Here is a 14,852-nt window from a genome sequence, read left to right on the forward strand (position 1 = left end):
TTCCTGTTAGTTAACCAATCCTCTATCCATGCGAATACATAATCAGTAAATGCCATATATCTTTACCTTATGCAGCAGCCTTTTGTGCGGCACCTTGTCGAATGCCTTTTGGAAATCTAGATACACCACATCTACTGGGTCCCGTTGTCCACCTGCTTGTAATGTCTTCATAGAATTCTAGTAGATTAGTTAAACATGGTCTGGCTTTCAATGCTGTGTCTGCTCAACAGGACAATTTCTATCTAGGTGCCTTGTCAATTCTTCCTCGATAATAGATTCAAGCATTTTCCCCATTACAGAAGTTAAGCTAACCAACCTATAATTCCCCATCTTTTGTCTACCTGCTTTTTTAAACAGTAGCATCACATTTACTGTTTTCTAATCTGCTGGAACTACCCCAGAGTCCAGTGAATTTTGGAAAATTACCACAAGTGCATTTGCTATTTCTCTAGCCACCTCTTTTAGTACGCTGGGATGTATTCCATCTGGGTCAGGAGACTTGTCTACCTTTATCTCCATTAGTTTGCCCAAAATCACCTCTTTCATTACAATGATCGTTTCCAGGTCCTCACCTACCTTTGTAAACAGGACTTTGATTTTTAAATCCCCATAATTGTTTTCAAATCTGCTCATAGTCTCGACCTCTCTATCTCTGTAATGTTCCTTTCTGAGATATTTGTGCTTCTGCAATTCAGACTTCTTGAGCATCTTCCATTTTAATCATTTCACTATCGATGGCTTTGTTAAGTCACTTAGTTCTGTAACTCCTCTCTAACCTTCTTCATCTCCCCACTTCTCTTGCCTTCTTTAAAACATTCCCTGTTTGAACAACATTTTGATCATCAGACATAATTCCTCTTTTACGGAAAGGTGTTGAATTCTCTTTGATAATGCACCTGTGAGATGCTTCACTACCTTAAAGCTTGAAAGAAACGATACATAGATACAATGTCTTGTTGTTTTTCATAAAACATCAAAAAAGGTGTTCAGTTCAATAAATATTGAGATTCGCAGAAACTCTAGTTTGAAACCCATAAACTAAACGCTTAATAGAGTTTTGTACTTAAACATAAAACTTCGCTGAAACTTTGAATTAAAAAAGTTACAAACAGATTACATTGTAGAGCGTTTGAAGGACAGGAAGTCAATGTTCTTGAATCCTGTAGTGAATGTTTCCAGCTGTCAACAACAAGCTAAGAGCATGTGACAGCGTTCACAGGTAGTTCCTGATGTGACTCAGACAATCATAAAATACTGTTTCAAAATCACTGCTGGGTATGTCACATTATACAGAGTAAATAATGTTCAATTCAACAACTAACATGCATTTCTAAATTTACCACAGTGATAGCAAATAGATGTAGTTATTCTAATCTTCTTGTCTCTTTGATTTCATTTCTAATTATTTTCTTGCATCTCTTAAGGTTACTGCAAACACATGCAACTCAATGATGGGGAAGTAGATAAAAGTGCATTATCACTTGTCTAACATAGGATATAATGTATGGATGCCTGGAAATTGATAAGACGAACCATCTGACTCCAAGTTGGAGTCACATAAGTCTCTTGACTGACAATGGCAGCACCCTGTGACTGACTGCAGTCCGCCTTCACCCCACTAAAGATTGCTCCCTTCTGGCATTCCATTTTCTTGAAGCATATGCTGCTGCATAAACTGCTTGTACACTTTGCAGGTCTGACATAGCATGATGCCGCACGGCAGTATGTCCACCTGCATGAGTGCCCAGTGTTCCAACCTTGACATGCAACCTGCCTCTCCTTCTGAGCTAAAAAGCAATACAAACCACAGAGGCTAGCAGTCTGTAACTGTGCACTAAAAAAGCAATAAGATACATAAAGGCAGTCAGCCATAAATCAGTGTTGATAGTGTGGTGCTGGAAAAGCACAGCAGGTCAGGCAGCATCCAAGGAGCAGGAGAATCGACGCTTCGGGCAAAAGCCCTTCCTGATGAAGGGCTTTTGCCCGAAATGTTGATTCTCCTGCTCCTTGAATGCTGCCTGACCTGCTGTGTTTTTTCAGCACCACATTCTCGAATCTAATCTCCAGCATCTGTAGTCCTCACTTTCACCTAGCCATAAATCAGTGCTGAGAATGAGTGTGTGCTAAGAAAGAAATGTGGAGTAGACAGAAATTAGCAGCCTCCAAATGGGTACAAAGTGAGCAGATGCAAAGAAAGCAAGTGAAAATTCATAAGATGCTTCCTGTGTAGGTGATGAGTTGCATGCATGTGCCCGCACACAAAACAATCAGAGAACTGTGCAAGCTAAAACTATAGCTGTGCTCCAAATCAAAATGCTGAAGGGTGGAACTGGTTGATCCGAGAGTAGGCATGGTGATGTGGTGAGGCTGGTAGTTTGCCCATGCCAATTTGTGGAGACTAAGGTTTGAGGAAGATGGTGACCACAAGCATGTGGGGATATTGTTTTGAAGAAACAGTTGGATGATGGTCAGGACAAGCATTCAGCAAGGTGCAGCCTCCAGCTGCCTGCACTGATTGGCACAAGGGGTTTCTGCACCATTCAGTTGCTTGGGGAGGGCGTGGAGAATTGGAAGTGGGATATAACCAACTGAGTTGGGGCTTGAATGAAATGCAAATACTTGAAAAGAAGGCATTTGTCATTCACTAGCAAAATTCTGAGTTTTCCATTTAAACTTGAGGGGAAAAAAGGGAAAAGAATTCTCAAATTTGAGATTCTGATTTTTTCATTCTCTCCCTATTCCCCCCCACCCCCTTTCTCACTATCGGTCATGCCATTGGAAGAAATTATATCTGAAGAGTCTGTAATTGGATATAAAGAAATTGGCCAAATTGGCAGATGGACTGGAGTGTGGGTAAATAAGAATTTGTCAATCTCAACAGGAAGAATAAGAAAATAATATTATTTAAATGGAGAGAGACTGCAGAATTCTATGGATTTCGGTGCCATTGTACATGAATCACAAAAGGTCAGCATGCAGGTGCAGCAAATAATTAAGAATAAACAAGATATTGGCCTGACCACAAAGGGGATAGAATATAAAAGTAGACAAGTCTTACTACAATTGTACAGGGTATGGCTGAGACCATATCTAGAATAATGCATGCACTTACTTAAGAAAGGATATAATTGCACTAAAGGTAGTCCAGAAAAGATTCACTCAGTTAATTCTTGGGACAAAGGGACTATATTATGAGGAAAGGTTAAGCAGGCTGGGGCTGTATTAATTGGACTTTAGAAGAATGAGAGGTGACCTTATTGAGAAGTATAGGATTCCGAGGGGCCTTGGCAGACTATTTCCTGTGAAGGTCTGTTGATGTTTTCCCTGTGCAGATTTGTGATTAGGGGATGTCGTTTCAAAAGGAGAGTTCTCTCATTTATGATGGAGATAGAGTCATAGAGTCATAGAGATGTATAGCACAGAAATAGACCCTTTTGTCCAACTCATCCATGTCAATCAGATATCCTAACCTAATCTAGTCCCATTTGCCAGCACTTGGCCTATATCCCTCTAAACCCTTCCTATGCATATAACCATCCAGATGCCTTTTAAATGCTATAATTATACCAACCTCCACCACTTCATCTGGCAGCTTATTCCATACACACAACGCCCTCTGCCTAATAAAGTTGCCCCTTAAGTCCCATGTATATCTTTCCCCTCTCACCATGAACCTATGTCCTCTAGTTCTGGACTCCTCCACCCCAGGAAAAAGACCTTGGCTGTTTTTCCTATCCATGCCCCTCATGATTTTATAACCCTCGAATGGTGAGGAATTTCTTCTCTCACAAGGTCTCAGATGCTTTGAATTCTCTTCTACAATGAGTAATAGAGGTAATTGAGTCTGTTCAAGACTCAGTTAGACAGCTTATTGATAGACAAGAGAATCAAGGGTTCTGGGAGTCAGGCAGGTAAATGGAGTTTAGGCTCTCTTAGCTCACCCATGATCTGATTGACTGGTGGACAGCCCTAAGGGGCTGAAAGACCCCTCCACCATCTAGTTCTTCTGTTCAAGCTTGGCGAAAGGGAAATTCTCTAAATTATCTCAAAATCTAGTGAATATTGAGCATATTTTCTATTTCAAACATAAATCTAGTACTATTGCTTGCCAAGTTTTATAAAGCATCCTTTGATCATGACAATACCTTGCCTATTTATTAGAAGTCATATGTGTAATTGTTCTAAGTCTGTGCAATTGCATATTTATAAGCTTTGATAGTTGTTATAACAACAATATTAGAAACTCAAATATACCATAGAAACAAAATGTAAATGAAGAGTGAACAGATGATCAGCACCAGAATCCAGAATTTACAAATTTTAAATCATTAGCAAATATTAACAAAAACCACCAAATTGATGACTTAATAATACACATCATGGTCACCAATGCTTGTTACTGTATTTAGGAGACAGCTATCAATTATGTAAAAAACTGAACCTTCCTAATGTACTAATTTTGAGCTTTATGGTGATGGGAGTCTGGTATTTTTAACCAGTATATACTGTCCACAATCTGGCACTAATAAGCATGTGTAATCTGTGTATTTAAATGGAGGATTTTATTTTTGATCATTTCAGTTTTAGTTTTTGAATTAATCAAAATTTTGATACACCGTGAGCTGAAATACATCTGTGTACATGTAAATGTACATTTTATGACCCATACACTGTAGCTGGATGTTCACATGCTGGGACCTTCTTAAAATAGCACCAGTCAACACTACTGACAATTACTCCACAAACCAATGATATAACGTGAAATAATTCAAATTTGAACAATATATGCATTTTACATTTGCACACTTATTTTGTCTAATTTTTCTAATGTTAGATTCCTCAAATGGGACTATTTCTGTTGAAATTAAAAATCAAAGAAATTACAGCTGTGATGGAGCTCAATCAGTTCACATTGTCTGTGCAGATTAGCTGTTCAACTGGGATCATGTAGTCATTAATATACATTTGCAGCTTTGACATCTACCTTATCCAATTATCTTCTAGATTATTTTATTTTCTCTTTCCCATCAGCCATTCCATATTCTGATGATCTCTACACGACATAATTTTCTTTCACCTTCCCTTCTTTCTTCTATTTCAATTTATTATAATATAAATAAATAATTCGAAAGGTAGCAGTCCAAAAATAAACCTCATTTGTATAGCTCCTTTAACATAGTAAAATATTCCAAAGTGTTTCATGGGACCATTAAAAAAAATATATCTCACCTGATAGAGAGTCAGCAAACAGACAAATAGCTTCTCAAGACAGTCTTAGAAGGAGTAAAGAGAGGAAGGGAGGTGGAGAGGTTTAGGGATGTCATTCCAAGACTTAGCTCCTGAGCAGCTGAAGACACAGTGTCCAATGAGAGAGTTTAAAATAACAGAGATGCTCAAGAGGACAGAAGAAACACATAGATCTCAGAGAGTCTGAGATCAAATTAAAGTTAAACAAAACCATGCACAATTTGAAAACAGGAATGAGAATTTAAGAGTTGTTGGTTAACTGGTAGTCATTGCAGGTCAGCCAGCATAAGGAGTGAAAGGTGAATGGGTACTGAAATATTTTGGCAATAGTACTGAAGGCATGTGCTCCAGAACCAACCGCACTACTGGCCAAGCCATTGTAGCACACGCACACAATCCTTTACCTGAAATCCTTGGGGCCAGTTGTTTTTGGGAACTCAGAATTTTTCAGATTTTGGAATAAATGACATGTTCACAGTGAAATTTTTTTAAAAATACCTAACAGCAGATGCACATGTGAATAGTACGAGAGACAACTGATGCCTGCCGGTGCGAGACCATGTCAGTTGAGTGGGTGTGGAGTTGGTCACCTGTTCACACAGCAAAATGACACTGCACAAAAAAATTTCGGATTATAGAATTTCGGATAAAGGATGATGTACCTGCACAGGTACAACACTGGCATTTATCACCCACTGTAGAAAATGATCATGTTGTGTGTGTGAAAAGCAGGACAAATCCAATCTGGCCAATTACTGCCATACTAATCTACTCTGAGTCATCAGCAACGTGATGGAGGAGCTTGTCAGTGTGCAAACAAGTGGCATTAGCAACAGAAATAATCTGCTCACTGACACTCAGTTTGAGTTCCACCACGACCACCCAGTGCCTGACCACGTAATTGCTTAGGTCCAAAAATGGACCAAAGTGTAAAAACCAGAGATGAGGCGACTGCTCTTTAAATCAAGGCATCATTTGGTCACAAAGGGACCCCAGCAAAATTGCTGGCAATGGGAGCAGAGGAATTGAAGGAGAGTATTGGAGGTCACTCCTCTTAGTCCAAATTCCTTAGGAGTTCCTTAGAGTAATGGTCTTAGGCTCAAGCCATTTGAGCTGTTTTATCAGCAACCTTCCCTCCATTATCAGATTGGGAGGTCAGAAATCGGAATGCCCTCTGATGATTGCACCATGTTCAGAACCATTCTCAATTTCTCAGATACTGAAGCAGCCATGTCTACATATACTAAGATATGGACCATATCAAGGCTTGTTCAGAGAGATAGCAAGTAACAATTGCACCACACAAAGACTGAAAAGACTATCTCCAACAAGAGAGAATCTAACTATGGCACCTTGACCGTCAATAGCAATTCCATTGCTGAAATCCACACCATCCAAATTCTGGGGGTTACCACTGATCAAAAACTGATTTGGACTAGCCATATAAAGACTATGGTTATAAGAGCAGGTGTCAAGCTTCTACAGGGTTCTTGCAGCTGCACCCATTCAGGCAAGTGGAGAGTATTCCATCACACTCCTGACTTGTGCCTCATAGATGATGAACATGCTTTGTGGTGGCAGGAGGTGGAGTTACTCACTGCAGGATTATTAGCCTCTGATTGTTTTATATAGTGCAGTATTCATATGGCGAATGCAATTCAGTTTTTGGTCAATAGCAACCCGCAGGATATTGATAGTGGCAGATTGAGTAATGCCTTTGAATTTTTAGAGGTGCTGGTCAGATTCTCTTTTGGGAAATGATCACTGCTTGGTACTTGAATGGTATGAATGTTCCTTGCCAGCTGTCAACCCAAGCATGGATATGTCTAGGTCTTGTTGCATTTGGTCATGGATTCTTCAATATTCAGGAGTTGTGAATGGTGTTGAAAATGGTTTCTAATGATTGCACAGTCACTATTTATGGCCTTATGATGGAGAGAAGGTGATTCAAGAGCAGTTGAATATTATTGGGACTAGAACACTACCTGAGAAAGTCTAGCAGAGACATCCTGGAGCTGAGATGACTTACCTTCAGCAACTGCAAACTTCATCCTTTCTGCCAGTGGAGAACTTTCCACCCGATTCCCATTGACTCCAGTTTTGCTCAGTCTCCTTGATACTACATTCGAATGTGGACTTAATAGCCATAAGACCATAAGACCATAAGACATAGGAGTGGAAGTAAGGCCATTGGGCCCATCAAGTCCACTCCGCCATTCAATCATGGCTGATGGGCATTTCAACTCCACATCAAGAATTTATCAATCTCTGCCTTGAAGACATTTAGCGTCCCGGCCTCCACTGCACTCTGCGGCAATGAATTCCACAGGCCCACCACTCTCTGGCTGAAGAAATGTCTCCGCATTTCTGTTCTGAATTTACCCCCTATAATTCCAAGGCTGTGTCCACAGGTCCTCGCCTAACAGAAACAATTTCCTAGTGTCCACCCTTTCCAAGCCATGTAATATCTTGTAAATTTCTATTAGATCTCCCCTTAATCTTCTAAACTCCAATGAATACAATCCCAGGATCCTCAGCCGTTCCTCGTATGTTAGACATACCATTCCAGGGATCATCTGTGTGAATCTCAGCTGGACACGCTCCGGTGCCAGTATGTCCCTCCTAAGGTGTGGGGACCAAAACTGGACACAGTACTCCAAATGGGGCCTAACCAGAGCTTTATAAAGTCTCGGTAGCACAACGGTGCTTTTATATTCCAACCCTCTTGAGATAAATGGCAACATTGCATTCGCTTTCTTAAATATCAATTGCAGTCAGTTACCACTTCAGTCTTTTTTTTCATGCTTAAACCAAGGCTATAATAAGGTCAGGATCTGAATGGCTCTTGTGGAATTCAAACATGGTGTCAATGAGAAGATTACTGCAAAGCAAGTTCTGCTTGATTGCACTATTGATCGACACCTTCCTTCATTTTACTCATGATGGACTGATGATTCGCCAGGTTGGATTTGTCCTGCTTTTTGTGTATGGGATATACCTGAGCAATTTTCCACATTGTCAGGTAGATGCCATTGTTGTAGCTAGAAGAAGCTAAAGGTTAATCTTACAACAAAGATCTACCTCTTGATGGTTTTAACAGTAGATGAGCTAAAGCAGGGATGAGACATGGAAGTGGAGGTAGACACTTTGTTGTACAAAGCTAAAACCAAAGGTTCATTATCATAAACTACAATGTTCTTTAACTCAATAGCAGAATACTATCATTTGCTTTACTATTTTGTTTCCATTAAGGTATTTACTGGAGTGACCTACAAACCTTTGCATCTAAGTTAATCAAAACTGAAGATTGTGGCAAAAGTCACTAATACATCTACAACTCAGCTTTGAAGGACTTATTTTTCTATTTAGGCATCAATCAATGAATGAAACATATTGGGCTGAATCTTGCAGTTTTTGACTAAGTCCAAGTGAAGATCTATAAGTCACTCGGTTCCACGATCGATCAATTAACACACCTGTAAACGAGTCTTTGTCCAACATGCAAACAATTGTTTATGATATGTTACAGCGCTGGGTTAGCAGACTCTGATTCACCCAGAAGTAAGAAAACTTCTTGGCAATCAAAAGAATCAAACAACTTTACAGAGTTTGCATAAGGTTTATATACGGGAAAGTGAGGTCTGCAGATGCTGGAGATCAGAGCTGAAAATGTGTTGCTGGAGAAGCGCAGCAGGTCAGGCAGCATCCAGGGAACAGGAGAATCGACGTTTCGGGCATAAGCCTGAAGAAGGGCTTATGCCCGAAACGTCGATTCTCCTGTTCCCTGGATGCTGTCTGACCTGCTGTGCTTCTCCAGCAACACATTTTCAGATAAGGTTTATATACATTAATCATCATCAGATATGGAGCATGATCGCATAGTTACAGCCAATCAATAATTATAATTACTTCATTGGTAGTAGCTTGAACCAATTATATTGATTAAGTTGTAATGGCTTATATGACCTTTTCACAGCTTGCAAAATGTGGTTAGCATTTCGTCTATGAAGACTTGCAGTTTGCAAATGTGGTTAGTATTTCCTCATCTTATCCATCTACTTCTTCATAGCTTTAACTATAGTTAGTCACGTAAGCATGGGAAAACATCAGTCTGTGGTTTCTGTCTGCTTTCCTTGCCGCGTTTTCCCAGTTTTGAGTTCCGTAAGGCAGGAGGTTGAATATGAATTCGGTGATTTAGGCTGTTCACAAGGTGTTTACTAACCACTAATGACTGGTAAGTGGTCTCATGCCGCTGCCTAGTGAGAATCTCACCATGCCTCTTGCGAAAAGTGTAAAAGGTGGCATGGGTTGTGCCTGAAGTTGAGATGGGCCTTGCTGTTCTTGTTGGCTGATTCTGCCGTACACCTCATCGTATGCCACATTGTCTGGGTCCCTATAATATTTGCCCAACATCTAATAAAATGTTACAGAAGAAACCTAGCATCATTGGCATTGCATAGATATTATTACTTGCACATGTATAATCGCAGTAGGAATAATGGAGACTACCGAAAAGAAACATTTGTCATGCACATGTGTTATGTTGACATTAGAACATTTGATTGCAGTCTGGAAGGACAAGCATTCAAAGGGTCTATAGAGCTGGCTCAACAATAAAAGCCAAGACTGGGAAACAAATGCACTTTAGTGTGAAGCCAGAATAGATTGCTGGCACAATTCCAACACTTTTTTTTAAACTGCCCTGAAGCCACTAAAACCTAGTGAGATATCTTTCCAGTTTCCAGACACTTCTGATTCCTCACCCTAGAAACAGCAATAAAAAGGCAATTTGACCAAAGCTAGATCTAGCTTTTCAACTGAAATTCTCTTTAAGTTACATTTCTGTATCTTTTTCTTCTGTTTTTTCTTTCCAAATACCAATTTTAAAATGTTGCAATAATTCTTTCTGCTTTATGATCAATGATTCTAATAGCTGAGAAAAATGTTCATCCTTCGAATGGTGACCCACACTCTATGCCTCTAATCATGGATCCATCAACCGGCAGAAGCATAGATTCTTTAACAATTGAAAACAATATTTTGCTGTTTATCATTTCAGCAGCTTTCATAATTTTGAAAACCTCTTTTAGACATCCCTTTAACCTTTCCTGATCATGTTTAAACCCCTTCTTCTTAAGCATAGTCTTTCATTAGTAAGAGAATTTCCATAAATCTCCCCTGTACTTAAAAGCACATCCCACTATGACGGCATAAGAACTGCTTGCCACACTCCAGCTGTAGTCTCATCACTGGCTTGTACAGATTCAATGCTATGTTCTCATCTTTATGTTCATTTATAAAACACAAAGCCTACTTAGCTTTTATTGCAGTTTTTTTTAAGATCAATGTTCATAACTTTAAAGATCCCATGAGATATTGGGATCTAGAAAACAGTATTTTCTTCCTTTTCTTTCCTTCTCTGCTGCTGTGATTTCTTATCATTAAGATGTAGTGACTCAAAGCCTGATGCAGCTTGATGGCTGTCATCATTGTTAACAACAGATGGCAAGACCCTCCCCTTCATTAATGTCAAGGCTGCTGCATATCAAGGAGTGCATCAGAGTGTATTCAAAGTACTTTTATTGTCCTTCCATGGAACATTGGTCATTTGAGAATTTAGAAGACAGAATCTCATGAGAAAGACATTTTTCTACAAACAAGAAATGGTGATCTTCCAGTACTATAACTCTTGTAATGAAGTTAAAAATCACACAACAGCAGATTATAGTCCAACAAGTTTATTTGGAAGCACCAGCTTTCGGATCGCTGCTCCTTTATCAGGTGGTTCGAAAGCTAGTGCTTCCAAATAAACCTGTTGGACTATAACCTGGTGTTGAGTGATTTTTAACTTTATATACCCCAGTCCAACACCGGCACCTCCAAATCTTGTGATGAAGAACATTCTAAAATGTCGATAGGCATCATGTCCAAATGGTTTTTGATTAACCATAACAATGCCCCCCATTGCGATAATATATTTTTAATTACTTTAAGTTAACCTAAGTAGAATGTAAGCATCATCAAAGTTCTGGCTGTAACTGGATCTTTCCCTAATGTGACCAGTAGTTCCCCTTAATTTCCAGCTTTCCTTGTTTACATTTCTGGAGAATGTTGGAATAAGAAATACTTCGCTTCCAGCTCTGCATTGGTTGAAGCCAACTTTCTGGATTTATCTGAAACAAGACTAGCATAAAATGTTTCATGTTGCTCTATTTGAATTAGTATTTCTAATTCATTTAACCTTTTTCTGATGTCTTATGCATTCCCATATAAACACAATTATCCTGACTCAATCCTAAGAACTTGTGTTGAATGTAGAAGATCAGCAATTATGTAGTTGAATGGTGGAACAGCCTCTGTAAGATGTCGACTATAACACCAATTTTTAGGGTCATATGCTAGTTTAAAGTAACATTTTAGGATTGGTCTTTAACTGTATTTGAAAATAGTTCAGTTTGAATTTTTTTTGGTGAGACAAGTAACTTAAACCAGCTGCCTGTGTCAAACTGATCTTGTTGACTTTAATGACCTGAAAGGTAATTAAGGGTCTGTTTCTAAGGCATTGCCTGTTCTGGCAATGTTCAAGGTTTCCTGAACCAAATTAAAGCTTTGTTAGCAGCAGTAATAATTGTTTGTGTTAAGTATTTTTGGAATCTTGCTTAAAAGTCTATTTGATGGATAAATATTGATCATTTGTACCATGTCAAGCACCATTGAAATTCTCATTGCCATTAATTAAGAATTTGGAACTATGAGTTTACAGGTAAGAGTTTTTTCACTTCAATACTCCATCCCAGCTTGTCAGCCCAAATGGTCTTACTCCTGTTCCCACTTCTTTAAGATTAACATACAATTAGCCAATCTGCCCTTGCCTTTTCCATTGCAGGGTTGTGGAGTACCCACTATCTTCAGTGAACAAGGAAGGGATAGTCAGGAGACCACCGCTGTGATAGTGAACTTCATTCACATTCTAAGGTTGATAAGTCTTTTTCTAATTTAAACAAAAATTAAGAGTCAGACCTGACATGAAACTAACCTCCTTCAAATTAAAGCCTTGGAAGCAGCAGTAATCTGTCAATCATCTGAATGAAGTTAGCTCAATTGGTGTTGATTAGTGTAACAGGAAGCTAAATCAGCTAGTGACTCATCAGAGGCCCTTTGTAAGTCACAGGTTTTTCAAACCAGCCAGATAGTAGAGCTATAGAGTCTGGAAATTATGCCTGATGTGTAGATTGAGTGTAGTAGGGAATGTAATTCATGTCGGAATTCTGTATTGAAGAAAATGTGATTTAATTAAGGTTTATAGCAGCTAGTAAAGATTTATTAATACTTGGAGAATCTATTTGTATTAATATTTTTTATAAGCAGTACCAAGGTTAAATAACAAATAAAGGAATGAGAAGGCTCCTTCAAGATGAGAATGCATGTCCTGTGCTAGTTAGGAAGTCCAGGATGTTTATGTGTCCTGGATAATCACTTGTCATCAGTTAAAACAGCTCAAACTCTGAAATGGAACTTGAGCAGTAGCTGGCATCACTGCAGTGCGCCCATGAGGCTGAGAGCTATGTGGATAGTACATTTATAGATCTTCAGCATTGCTAAAAGGAGACAAGATTTTCATCGTGTACTCATTAGAATTAGGACATGTATTTTTTTTTCTAAGTCTGCTTTTATGGTTTAATACAGAATGAGAAGTGAATGCTAATTGGTTGAGCTGCATTTTTTTTTATATATCGTTTGCAAGTCAATGGGACATACAGCATACAGGTATCGAACAAGCTGCCCTGTAACCATTCACTGTTGGCAGCTGAGTGCTCCTACTCAACTAGCCCATGTTTACAAGCCTTAGCAAGTATCTGTTACACTAGATGTATCCTGCTATTAGTGAATCATTTATTAAATAACCTGAACTATGCTCATAATTACAATGGATACAGTTAAAGTTCATCATCTGGGCTCACAGTGGGATGCATTTGTGTGTGCCAGAAACTACATACAAGTACTAAAGACCCTGTTTTATGTAGAGTAAAAGGATTTGAATGTTGTGGTAGGGTCAGAGACACTAGGGACAATAAGTGACAGCTGGACAAGCACATGGATAGCAGTAAATAGAGGGGTGTGTAAGTTGATCTTAGGTTAAGATAAATGCTCAGCACAACATGACAAGACGGGAACTGTTCTTTTTGACTTGTCTGGTAATTAACCATACAACCAGCTAGTAAAGGAGTCTGCAGAATACATCCAAATAGTATTCAGTTTTGATTACAGATGAGAATGATGGTTTACCTGGGGAGTGCAGTCAGAGTGACTCAGCGGCACAAGGGGGTACAGGGAAGTACTGGAAGAGTCTTGAGCTAGCTTGGTGGAAAGCAAGGGAATGTAAAATTCACTAGAAAATTAGAAAGTAGAACCTCAAAGATAGTATTTCCAAGTTATTCTTAGCGGCATACAGAATGAGTGTAAAAATAAGATAACAAAAATGAGTATGACAGTGGTTGCAAAAGTGGTGCAAGAGTGAGAACTTTAGAATCTATAGAGTCATAGAGATGTACAGCATGGAAACAGACCCTTCAGTCCAACCTGTCTATGCTGACCAGATATCCCAACCTGATCTAGTCCCACCTACCAGCACCCAGCCCATATCCCTCCAAACCCTTTCTATTCATATACCCATCCAAATGCCTCTTAAATGTTGCAATTGTACCAGCCTCCACCACTTCCTCTGGCAGCTCATTCCATACACGTACCACACTCTGCGTGAAAAAGTTGCCCCTTAGGTCTCTTTTATATCTTTCCCCTCTCACCCTAAATCTGCCCTCTAGTTCTGGACTCCCCGACCCCAGGGAAAAAGACTTTGTCTATTTATCCTATCCATGCCCCTCATAATTTTGAAAACCTCTATTAGGTCACCCCTCAGCCTCCGACGCTCCAGGGTAAACAGCCCCAGTCTGTTCAGCCTCTCCCTGTAGCTCAGATCCTCCAACCCTGGCAACATCCTTGGAAATCTTTTCTGAACCCTTTCAAGTTTCGCAATATCTTTCCAATAGGAAGGAGACCAGAATTGCACGCAATATTCCGAGGGCCCAGCACAGAACCTTGCGGCACTCCACTGGTCACAGGCCTCCAGTCTGAAAAACAACCCTCCACCACCCTCTATCTTCCACCTTTGAGCCAGTTCTGTATCCAAATGGCTAGTTCTCCCTGTATTCCATGAGATCTAACCTTGCTAATCAGTCTCCCATGGGGAACCTTGTCGAACGCCTTACTGAAGTCCATATAGATCACATCTACTGCTCTGCCCTCATCAATCTTTGTTACTTCTTCAAAAAACTCAATCAAGTTTAAAATCACACAACACCAGGTTATAGTCCAACAGGTTTAATTGGAAGCACACTAGCTTTCGGAGCGACGCTCCTTCATCAGGTGATAGTGGAGGGCTCGATCGTAACACAGAATTTATAGAAAAATTTACAGTGTGATGTAACTGAAATTATACATTGAAAAATTGATTGTCTGTTAAGCCTTTCATCTGTTAGAATACAGTAATAGTTTCACTTCTTTCATGTGTAAATCACAAAACCCTTTTTGTTTAAAGTTGCATTCTC

The 14,852-nt window shown here is 39.4% G+C and overlaps 2 protein-coding genes across 5 annotated transcripts in view; one reads left to right on the forward strand and one right to left on the reverse strand.

The window, feature by feature from the left end:
- The window catches only part of pkia (cAMP-dependent protein kinase inhibitor alpha), a 140,516-nt gene that overhangs the window by 104,211 nt on the left and 21,453 nt on the right, over window positions 1-14,852 (reverse strand). The window lies entirely within an intron of this gene.
- The window catches only part of LOC122549385 (RNA-binding protein with multiple splicing 2-like), a 17,879-nt gene continuing 14,862 nt past the window's right edge, over window positions 11,836-14,852 (forward strand). Inside the window, exons 1-2 of one of the 2 annotated variants that reach the window (XR_006311516.1) lie at window positions 11,836-12,010; window positions 12,134-12,222. Coding sequence is in view for 1 of the 2 variants with exons in the window: in XM_043689120.1 (XP_043545055.1) it covers window positions 11,999-12,010 (12 nt within the window). In the remaining variant the exon portion in view is untranslated. The remainder of the gene's footprint in view (window positions 12,011-12,133; window positions 12,223-14,852) is intronic. The other variant, XM_043689120.1, reaches the window with a different exon arrangement.

Source organism: Chiloscyllium plagiosum, chromosome 4, assembly GCF_004010195.1.
Source record: "Chiloscyllium plagiosum isolate BGI_BamShark_2017 chromosome 4, ASM401019v2, whole genome shotgun sequence".
NCBI lineage: Eukaryota > Metazoa > Chordata > Chondrichthyes > Orectolobiformes > Hemiscylliidae > Chiloscyllium > Chiloscyllium plagiosum.